We start from the raw sequence: 11,200 nt of genomic DNA, 5'->3' as shown, positions 1-11,200 counted from the left end.
AAATTTTATTAAAATAATTACAGATTATATTTATGTAATTTAGTTTTTTTTCTGTAAAATATGTTTCTAATCTAAATGTAAAGTTTTTTCCCTGTCATGTCCAATTATAAATAAAATCCAAGAAAGGGCAATAAAGATTAAATGTTAACTATCTTCAACTAATGTGTTGCAGAAAGTACATTCATTATAAATGGATATATTCATGAATAATTGTGTATGTTATTTCCTTTGTTTTTAGAAATAACATATTTAAAGTAATGTCCAGATGATGGGCCATGGTAGCCTATATGGTGAGGTTTAAGCCTTTTTATTATTTACATGGAGGATTGGATCCAACATTAAAAGAATTCCTTATAAAATTATTATAAAAATTTACTAAATTTACTAAAAAGACCATTTACTAAAAAGTGGGGATTTGTGAACTTCTAGCGTCAGTTGCGTCACTTCACTACTATTCACAAATGCTCCCCCTTGGCCTCATGTTTGTATGGTTGCCCAGTAGTGCACAACACAACAAAATCTCCACAACTCAACGAAATTGCCACAACACAACGCATAGGACTAATTTCGTTGAGTTGTGCTAATTTCGATATGTTGCAACTTGTTTCCATTGTGTTGTGCTAAGTTTGTTGTGCTGTGTTGTTCAGAATCTCGCCAGAAGTAGTAAGTCATCCGGGTACTATTTTATGAATACTATGAATTCGGACATACTACTAATCTCACATACTTTTTTTGCCCACTATATACTACAGAAGTACACATATTTGGAAATAATATAATAATACAAATACAAATGTACTAAATTTGTAGTGCACACTAAGTATACTAATAATAGTGTACTACACCTAGTCCTGATGTTATTTCGGACAATGAAATAACAATACAAATGAACTATTTCTTAGGTCAGTGTATTTCTCCAACAGGTGTTTTCAAGTGTTTAAAGTGATACATCAGCTGGTTGATTCAGAAGAGGACATACTAATGGTAATGGTTTACTCCGTGTTTTATTCTCTTGCACCTTTAAGAATAAATTAAAAACAGAATTATGATTATCAAACAGGTTGCCAAAGCAGTCATTCAAGAGTTTGCGGCAGATGGTGTAAAATACTTGGAGTTGCGTAGCACGCCACGGGAAGTGACTGAAACAGGTACTAGAAGCATTTTATATGTCAAACATTTATTAGCAGCTCATTTCTGCTTTTTGTTGACATTTATTTTTGTCACAAAAAGGTCTCACGAAACAAAGATACATTGAAACTGTGCTCGAAGCCATCCGGCAGTGTAAACAAGAGGAAGTTGACATTGATGTCAGGTAATATTAAGGTATTTATTTTAGGTAACAACCTGCTTTTTTATGGTCACCTGCTGTATTTTTGAATGTTTGAACAGGTTTCTCGTAGCCGTGGACCGCAGACACGGGCCTGTGGTTGCCATGGAGACTGTGAAGCTGGCAGAGGACTTCCTGCTTTCCAGTGATGGAGTAGTAGTTGGACTTGACCTCAGTGGAGACCCAACAGTGAGTTCAGATTAAATGCAATTAACTTGATACTCGACTTGTTGCTTCTATCTGCACTCTCCGTATCTTTGATCTTACAGGTGGGTCATGGAAAAGATTTGCTCTCTGCACTTGAAAAATCCAAGAACTGTGGTCTGAAGCTGGCGCTACACCTCTCAGAGGTCGGAGCACATGGAAACTTCTTTATATTGGAATGATGTTTTGGTAAATTACATAATTACATCCAAAATAAAATATATACGTCTGTATGTGTATTTGTTATATATACATATAATATACACAGTACACACATATATTATGTAAACACAAACTTTTATTTTGGATGTGATTAATCGTGATTAATCGAGTTGACAGCATCATTTTACATGGTTTACGCAAGAGTTCATGTGTATTTCAGGTTCCTTCTCGGAGAGATGAGTCTGAGCTGCTGTTGAACTTGCCTCCTGATAGAATCGGCCACGGAACCTTCCTACATCCTGAGGTCGGCGGGTCTGACAGTCTTGTGGATAAAGTCTGCAAACAAAATATTCCTATCGGTAAGAGTTTTCCATTGTACTTCCAAAATTACATACTTTAATATTTTTTTTACTATTTTATTTTTATTTTATTAACAATTTTACTATTTCATTTTTAGTTTAACTAATTTATGTTTTTAACTAGTCATCCACCAAATTCCAAAATTACATACTTGAAGTATTTTTTTAAACACTTAAATATTTTTTTTTACATTTTATTAACTATTTTGTTTTTAATTAGTGTTCTGTCATAATTCCAAAATTACATACTTGAACTTTAAATAATTATTATTTTTTAAAATATTTTACTATTTTATTTTATTTATTATTTTATTTTTTTTAGCTTTTCATTATATACAGTTGTTTCCAGTTCCATTTAGTTACATAGCTGAACTTTAAAGAATTGTTTTTTTTGTTTGTTTGTTTGTTTTTTACCTTTTCTTTCTTTCTTTCTTTCTTTTTTTATTTTATTATTTATTATTTTATTATTATTTTTTTTTTTTTCTTCTAGTTTTTCATCGTAATTCCAAAATTACATACTTGAACTTTTAAAAAATTTAATATTTATATATAAACTATTTTATTATTTAATTTTATATTTATTTTATTAACTAATTAACTATTTTATTTTATTAACTGTCCTGTCATAATTCCAAAATTACATACTAAAACTTGAAATAATAATTTTTTTAAACTATTTTTATTTAAATGTAACCATTTTGAATTGCAGAGATGTGTCTGACCTCTAATGTCAAAGGTCAAACGGTGCCTTCATATGACAAGCATCACTTCCAGTACTGGTATAAGAGAGGACATCCGTGTGTTCTCTGCGTGAGTTCTTTTTCCCACTCTTTTTTGCAGTTCAGACACTTTATCCCTGTAAAGCCTGACATATGAAACAATAGTCTGAAAATTTTTTTGAAATGGAAGAAATATGCTATTTGATTTGCAATGGCCAAAAAGTGAAAGTCTGATACTTTGTAATGAAAATCAGTAATATCTTTAAAACAGTATAACATGCATATAAAAACCAGTCACTCCATATCTCCCAATAACATGTCTTAGTAAGTTTTTGATCGTGCTAGTAATTTAAAGGCCTTAGAAATTTAGGCATTGTTGGTTTAATGTAAACTTTTTTTTAAATGTGTTGAGTTAGAAAATAACAAGATGCCTGTTCCTCCTGTTCCATCAGACGGATGATAAGGGTGTGTTCTGCACGGATCTCTCTCAGGAGTACCAGCTGGCGGCCTCCACCTTTGGTTTGACCCAGGAGGCCCTGTGGATACTCTCCCAGCAGGCCATTGGATACACCTTTGCCCCCGAGCCAATCAAACAGAGGCTGGAGAAAAAGTGGGCGGAGCTCAAACAGCAGATCCTCCAGTGAGGAATGACAGCTGTAAAATTTCACCAACAGTCCTACCTCAGAGTTGTGGTTTGTCAAACACAAAAGCACATTGTTGCAGCTAATTATATCGGTTTCCTCCATTTCAAAGCACTTCATTAATATCTGAACTAATACATACATGCGTTGTGTGAAACACCTTGGACTGTTTAAATTACATTGATTTTAATATTTATAATAGATTATTGAGGATTTCTTGAATATTAATATTGTTTATTAATACAACAGTATTAAATATAAGTTTATTAATTACACAAATAGTGTGAAAGTGATTTATTTAATTTGACATTTTCAGCATAAACAGTTGTACTCATTAAGAAATACTCAATATTTGGCAAAAAAAAAAAGTTCCTAACATTATTATTTTCGTATTTTACGGTGTCAAATTTTTTTTTTGACGAACGCAGCAAGCGATCGGTTTTCTGGATTCTGTTTTTAACATGTTATTTTCGCTCCAGTTATCGTGTTTTCCACCACTGTTTGAAATTGGAAATTTTCCGTCAAACCCTGACGGAATACAAAAAGTGAAAGTTTACTGCATAAAAGGCACATTGTTCCAGCTAATTATGTAAGTTTCCTCTATTTCAAAGCACTGAATTCATGTCTGAACTAGTATATAAACTGTTATTGAAGGTCCTTGAATATTAATATTGGTTATTTGATACAATTATATTACATATAAGTTTATTAATTTCATAGCCAGTGATCTATTTAATATTCAGTTTGTGTAAAAATTTAATTTGTGTGCTTTTAAACCATCCTTGCTCATTAGTAAATAATTCATACTTGGTAAAAAAAAAAAAAAAAAAAGCGGTCTTGTACTTAAACCAACCGAAAGGTTTTACCACTAGAGGGCAGCAGTTCATTTTTTTTAACTGCAAAGCAAGAAAGGCTTACATGACATTTCTCTCCTGGATAACGGTACACAGCTGAGATCTCTGTCGTGTTGAATGCTTGATTAGATCTGTAATGGCTTTTGTTGTCAAACTATATATCTGTCTTTATAGCCTATAGCCTCAAAGATCTCCTGTTCACTCTGGTGCCAGAGCTGAAAGTGTCTGTTAGAGCTTAGCATGAAGTTAACCTCGCAAGACTACAGTACTCGCTCTGAGAAGACAAATGAAACAGAGCCATGAATCCTCTAACCCTGTTCTCCAACACACTGTGGTTTAGTCTTTGCTTTTATATTAGGCTTTTGAGGGGAATCTATAGGGATGAGGAAAGAAAGGACCCCATTGCGCCCGGTTGGGCACCTCAGATGTAACACCTCAGTTGATTTCTCCTGAGGTTTTCTATAGGGGTCCTACATCTGTAATAGTATCTTTGTGTGTGTGTGTGTGTGTTTGATACAGGGTAAAATCAATGTCAAAATGCGTTTTCAGGTCTTTCTCTAGCTGGTGTTACATTCATTACAGGAGAGACCGGGGCTAGTCGTCACACCTTTTACCTTTGTCATCAACTGCTGAAAAGTTTTGGCTCAGTAAGTAATTTTTTTTCTAATTAATACTTTTATCCAATAAAGATGCATTAAATTGATAAAAAGTGACAGTAAAACATTTATAATGTTACAAATATGCTGTTCATTTGAACTTTCATTCCATTCACTGAAAATAGTTAAGCACAGTTTCCACGAAAATATTAAGCACAAGTATTTTTGATCAAATAAATGCAGTCTTGGTGAGCATAAAAGACTTCTTTTTAAAAACATTTGTAAAAAAACCCATACCCCAAGCTTTTGTCCCTCAAAGACTATTGAACATTTTCACTGTTATTGCCCACAGCTAGTCTGCAACTACTTTTGTGCTGTTTTTGCAATTGTATCTGTTTAAAGAGAGGACCTCCTATTGTACCTTTTAACATGTCACGTTTCTCATTTATTCACTTGTAGCTTTGGGCCTCTCTGCCCAGCGGATGTAAAGAGCAGAGGTCAACTCATTCAGTCGATACACAACACAACTCATATTGTCATCTTTGAACATGACACCTGCACAAATGAGGCCACATATTAGATTTGTGTTGTTCAGCACATTCGTCTGTGTGGAAAAACGTTTATTAGGTTTTAATCTCCTCAAATCAGCCTGAACAGCTCGAGGCAACATGCTTATTTAGTAGCTTCTGATTAATGCAATATGTTATTGCATATAACAATAACACAGATGACATTGTTAATGACCTAATGGTCAATAGTAGTTCGCTGAGTTGCCCATTTTTGTTGTTTGTAGTGGAGTTTGACTGTATTTTATTGGTTTATTCTTTTTATAATAATCGCAATAGCTTTGAATTCTTTCCAAAACCTCTGAGAGGTGTGGTATCACATTGTTGGACGTGATATAATTTCCTTTCTTGGCTAAAACAGTCACATGACGCTGGCAGCTGTCCAGTGAGATATTCCACAGAGGCATATCTTCTTCACAAGGCCTCTGTTATGCTGCTTCTGTTTGTAAAGCATATTTGACAAGCTGGTAATGATGCCAGACACATACAAACTACAAAGCTTGTCTTGCTGATGTCACCTCAACAATGCCCAGATGCATTTGCTGTGTTAGCAAGAGCTTTGGCTCTGTCTGCAAAAGCAAAGAGTTTTTTTTTATTGTTTGAAAGCAGCAGAGTGCTCAAGTTTTTCTGATTTCAGGAAGACATGAAACTGTGAGAATGTGCTTGTGCACAGAGCTCTCCGAGAGCTTGCTCTATGATGTTTTAATTTTTTTTATTTATGCATCTAATGCATAAATAAAATAATCCTGACATCCAGATGCTATAGAGTTTAAATTGTTGATTATGTTGATTGTAGTCTGATGTGAACAGTTGCAGATATACAACAGGATCACCAAATCTGACAAGGCAGCATAACACATTCCTGAAATTAGTTTCTCCCCTCTATTTCCCACCGAATGACTGTAATGTTACACAAATTCTCTTTAGTGATGTCTAATCTCATTTGTTTCATACACTAGAAAGCATTTTGATCTGATGTGAACAATTGCAGGTATACAGAAGGGTCACCAAATCCGACAAGATGTTGTAACGGTTTATTGAAATCCGTTACTTCCCTCTAATTCACTCAGAATGGGTTAAATGTTACACATTATCATACTAATGATAGCTAATATCCTTTGTTTCATACTCTAGAAAGCATTTTGATTTGATGCAAACATTTGCAGATATACAGTAGGGTCACCAAATCCAACAAGGCAGTGTAACAGGTTGCCAAAATCTGTTACTCCCCTCTATTTCATAAAGAATGGCTATAATGTAACCCAAATTTATACTGGTGATGTCTAATATCGCTTCCTTCATACTCTAGAAAGCATTTTGATCTGATGTAAACAGTTGGAGTTATACAGCAGGGTCACCAAATCCAACAAGGTAGCGTAACAGGTTTCCAAAATCCATTACCCTTCTCTATTTCCCATGGGTTAGATGTTACACAACATCCCACTAGTAATGTCTTCATTTTACAATGTGGTGTTAAAGAAACTGCTGCACAAAATGAAAGGTGGTTTGATTGGACAGCATATTATTCATCTAATTAGCGCAACATACCATCTGCGTAATCATAAATCACATAAACTGCATTCAATGTGTTGTTTTCCTGCTGGATTGGAAGATTATTATTGAAAAATTACATGTTGCAACTGCACCCACGCTGTTCCTTCACTTCAGAGTTGCCCAGGGTGATGATTTGTTTTGAAACAACCTTGCAAAATGAGCACCAAGCAGAGGTGTCTTGAGAACGCCTTGGCTGCCCTTGCAGGGTCTTTAAAGTCACTGTAGCATGTAATTGTGCATGTAATTGAGTGCCAGCGAAAGAGAATTGTATGGTAGAATGTATTGGTGCAAACTGCAAACTGGGTTTTCAGCAGTAATAGATGCTTCTTAATAAAGGCTGAGCAATTTTGTTTTCAATAACAATCTGGTTTTCACCCTGGAAATTGACCCAGTGGAATGAACATGCGGAAAATACTTAAATTCACATATAGTGAGTTTTGAGTATGCATGGCCAAATTTAGTTTGCAGTATTCCATACTTCTCTTTAGGCTGTAATGATCTGATTGGCTCATCTGGATGAGTAGCGTTTCAATTTAAAGGTACCAAATAATCTATGTAAGCTTGTCAGAGTGTGAAATTTCAGATTTGATCTGAAGCTGTATGAATCCATGTGAGCAGGGTGAATGACGTATTGATTGCTGCAATGATATACTGTGATTATAGTGTACATGTCAAGTCATATCTCTTGTAGTTTACATTAAAACACATAGTTTTTGTATTTTACACAAGCATCAGACTATCTTTGGATTTGAGACTTTAGTCTTCGCAACTTTACAGATCTTCTTTATGCACCAAGAGCTTGTAACACTCCAAAGAGAAAGGAAAAATTGAAATCGCATCATATGACCCCTTTAAGAGAGCAGTTCAAGAGTGAGATGGACAATTTAAAGAGATGTGCATGTGCTTGAAGTCCAGACACTAGATTTGTGTGAGGAAAAGGCTAAAATTTAAATCATTATTCACTGAAAATCCTCCCAGAATTCAAGATTCACTGTAACCAGATCACTGAGTCAGCGAGTTGAATTATTGAATGGATTTTTCTTTTCAGTACAGCGTTTGGTCTCCACGTCAGATTTATTCGCAAATTGGGTGATTGGTTAATGCCAATTTCTACATATACTAATTTTACACATTACATAATGCATTATGATTGCACAATGAACAATAGTATAAATAAATTCTAAATTAAATAATAAACATTTTTATTAAATATATTATATCTAATGCATTATCTATGTTAACGTATAGGATGTATAGAACTTTATTGTGAACTATCACTACTGAAATTATTAAATAATATTACTTAAATGCACTTTTTTCAGAGTTCCTTCGAAAATGTTTTTAGATCCCAGTTATTTACGTTTCTTCCAGGATATAATATATTTGAATATATTAAAGCGGAAACAATCCTTTCTGTTGCCCAAAATAGCTGATCTTCCAGCAGCAAAACCCTGGAGTGTACTAGGAATTCATTCTCTCTGTAGAAAAGTGTGCAGCCCACGGCATCCTCATTACAGCAGACCTGGAGGTGAGCCTGAAAGGAGCCGTCTGTGTCATATTTACAGAGTCAGAGCTGTTTGCTTTCTCTGATAGACTCTGTAGCTGAAAGCTACACTTTTGTGAGAGCAATTGTTACTCACGACCTTGATTTAAAAAAAGAGAATGACAATGGACAGATCTATCTACCTATCGTTCTTTCTATCTATCTATCTATCTATCTGTCTATCTATCTGTCTGTCCGTCTGTCTGTCTGTCTATCATTCTATCATTCTGTTGTTCTACTATTCCGTTGTTCTACACTGTAAAAAATGACCGTGAATTTAACGGTAAAAGACTGTAAAAATGGCTTTATGGCGGTGTGGCAAGACTCAATTCTCTCTTCAGTGAAGACACATGAAAACACACTTGGATTTTGCATAAAAACACCTAAAGGACTCTCAGACTCTGAGAAACAAGAGTCTTTGGTCTGATGAACCTCAATTCCAAGCATCATGTTTGAAGGAAACCAGGCACTGCTCATCACCTGAAGAGTACCATCCCAAAAGTAAAGTGTGCTGGTAGCAGCCTCATGCTGTGGGTCTGTTTTTCAGTGGCAGGGACCGAGGGACTTATCAGAGTTGAAGATAAGCTCAATGCACCAAAATATTGAGTTAGCCTTAATGAAAACCCAGTCCAGAGCATTCAGAACCTCAGACTGGGCAGAAGGTTCACCTTCCAACAGGACAATGAACCTAAGCACACAGCAAGAGTGGCTTATAGACAACTCTGTGAATGTCCTTGAGTGGCCCAGCCAGAGCATGAGCTTGAACCCAATCAAATATTTCTGGAGAAACTTGAAAATGTGCATTTTCTCCCATCCAACCTGACAGAGCTTGAGAGGTGAAGAGGTGAGGAGAAGAATGGCAGATAATTGCCAAATGATGATGATCAAAGCTTGTCGCATCAAACAAAAAAAGACTTGAGACTGTAAAGGTGCTTCAGCGAAATATTTAGTTATGAATACTTATACAATGTACTTATTTAAGTTTTTTTTATTTTTAATAAATTTACGAAGTTGTGGCACTGTATCTATCGTTCTATCGTTCTATCGTTCTATCTATTGTTCTGTCGTTCTATCATTCTATCGTTCTATATATCGTTCTGTTGATCTATCAGTGTATTGTTCTGTCTATTCTATCTTTCTATCATTAAGATGTATGTGTTTTTGAAGGGGGCCATTAATGAGCTGTCTGAAAGTAGTAAGACTTGTGGTCTCGGCTCACTGCTCTGCAAGCAAGCAAATGCCAGCCGAAACAATGACAGTGTCACCAAAGTTCTGCTGACGTCTTTCTGTCCCTGAAACTCCTGCCACCTGTCAGCTAAAGATATGAAGAGAGTGGCAGATTCCCACCGACTGGACACAAGCAGGTGACATCTGTCAATTTCACAGGATTTACCATGGACCTGTTTACAGACATAGACTTAATGTGGTGACAGTGGATTCTTTATTCCTGTTCTTAGTGCCATTTCTATTTTACAGAAGGTAGGGTTTGTTTCAGCCGGTAGCAAAATATACTTTCCAATCTGTACTCAATGTTTCATGCTCAGTTTAATTTGTTAAATCCACCAAATGGCCACATGGTTTCATGCCACACAATACAAACATGATGAGGTCTGCAGATTGTGCTGTGATTGACCTTTGCACCCTATTCAGTCTCTAATAAATTCATTACTGCCATAAGGGCCAAAACATTTATGACCTTGATCTAGAATACAGCCATCAGGGCCAATGTGTAGGCTAGAAAATATTGTTAAATATAAATATGTTGTATCAGCACATCAGAGTAATGCTTTTGCTTCTATTCCCTCAGTGCTCAGCTCCGTGTGGGACAGGTCAAAGTTCACAGGAGGTTGTTCATGTGAGTAATACAGGTGAAATATTGCCTGATGAGGAATGCAGTATGAGTGGCCCAGTGATGTGGAAAACTGATATGGGCCCAGTTTTTAACTGAATGGAGCAGTAAGGTATTGAAAAAAATTGCAAGCACACACACAAACCTTGAGTCACTAATGTGGCGAGGGACTCGGTAGCCCCAAGAAATACATTTCAGGGTAATTGCCAAATGCACTGCTGATAATGTTCTTTCCCCATGTCTGTAGTGTTCTGATGACTGTTGCTCTGGTGTGGGAACCCAATGAGGACTTTGTCTTTAGAGGGCTGAGAGTCAGAGCGCACACTAGAGGTGCAGGAATGTAACAGCAGCACCTGCAACAAACAAACTGAGTGATTCTCTGGACAGTGTCGTCAGGTCAGACAGCCCCAACACTTTTTGTATTGATTCAGTGAATGTTTTAGCACATTTTATTGCTCTCTGTGGTGTGCTTTAAGGTTTATTGCAACAAAAAACATTGTAGTTTTGTTTCACATGAATTTTTTACCCTCTAAACCTTCAAACAGACTGCATTTGATAATGTACTTTTAAAACCTCATTAAAGAGATAGTTCAACCAAAAATGAAAATTCTATCATTAATTACTCACCCTCATGTGTTTCCAAAACCTGTAAGACCTTCCTTCATTTTCGGAACCCCAAATTAAGATATTTTTGATGAAATCCGAGAGCTTTCTGACACTGCATAGACAGCAACACAAGTGATACGTTCAATACCCAGAAAGGTAGTAAGGACATCGCAGTAAGGTATTGAAAAAAATTGCAAGCACACACACAAACCTTGAGTCA

At 35.7% G+C, this 11,200-nt stretch overlaps 2 protein-coding genes across 3 annotated transcripts in view; both read left to right on the top strand.

Moving 5' to 3' along the window:
• Positions 1-3,619, top strand: part of mapda (N6-Methyl-AMP deaminase) — a 7,894-nt gene extending 4,275 nt beyond the window's left edge. Inside the window, exons 9-10 of one of the 2 annotated variants that reach the window (XM_016569752.1) lie at positions 2,762-2,862; positions 3,224-3,619. In XM_016569752.1, the coding sequence (XP_016425238.1) occupies positions 2,762-2,862; positions 3,224-3,415 (293 nt within the window). In that variant the 3' untranslated portion in view covers positions 3,416-3,619. The remainder of the gene's footprint in view (positions 1-2,761; positions 2,863-3,223) is intronic. The other variant, XM_016569753.1, reaches the window with a different exon arrangement.
• Positions 797-1,974, top strand: LOC107753576 (adenosine deaminase-like protein). The gene is made up of 6 exons (XM_016569754.1): positions 797-984; positions 1,061-1,148; positions 1,231-1,312; positions 1,390-1,516; positions 1,597-1,720; positions 1,914-1,974. The coding sequence occupies exons 1-5, from the start codon at positions 982-984 to the stop codon at positions 1,711-1,713; spliced, it is 417 nt and encodes a 138-aa protein (XP_016425240.1). The 5' UTR covers positions 797-981; the 3' UTR covers positions 1,714-1,720; positions 1,914-1,974.
• Positions 3,620-11,200: the final 7,581 nt, after the last annotated feature.

This window comes from Sinocyclocheilus rhinocerous, unplaced genomic scaffold, assembly GCF_001515625.1.
Source record: "Sinocyclocheilus rhinocerous isolate Xijiao unplaced genomic scaffold, SAMN03320098_v1.1 scaffold200, whole genome shotgun sequence".
Classification (NCBI taxonomy): domain Eukaryota; kingdom Metazoa; phylum Chordata; class Actinopteri; order Cypriniformes; family Cyprinidae; genus Sinocyclocheilus; species Sinocyclocheilus rhinocerous.
Note: the sequence above shows the minus strand (reverse complement) of the source record. Positions and strands in the feature narration are given on the sequence as shown.

What these genes read in the sequence shown, in the direction of transcription:
- LOC107753576 (XM_016569754.1), top strand. An exon ending in ACGGGAAGTGACTGAAACAG is followed by an intron (nt 1,149 to 1,230) that starts GTACTAGAAGCA and finishes TGTCACAAAAAG; the next exon opens with GTCTCACGAAACAAAGATAC. An exon ending in GAAGTTGACATTGATGTCAG is followed by an intron (nt 1,313 to 1,389) that starts GTAATATTAAGG and finishes ATGTTTGAACAG; the next exon opens with GTTTCTCGTAGCCGTGGACC.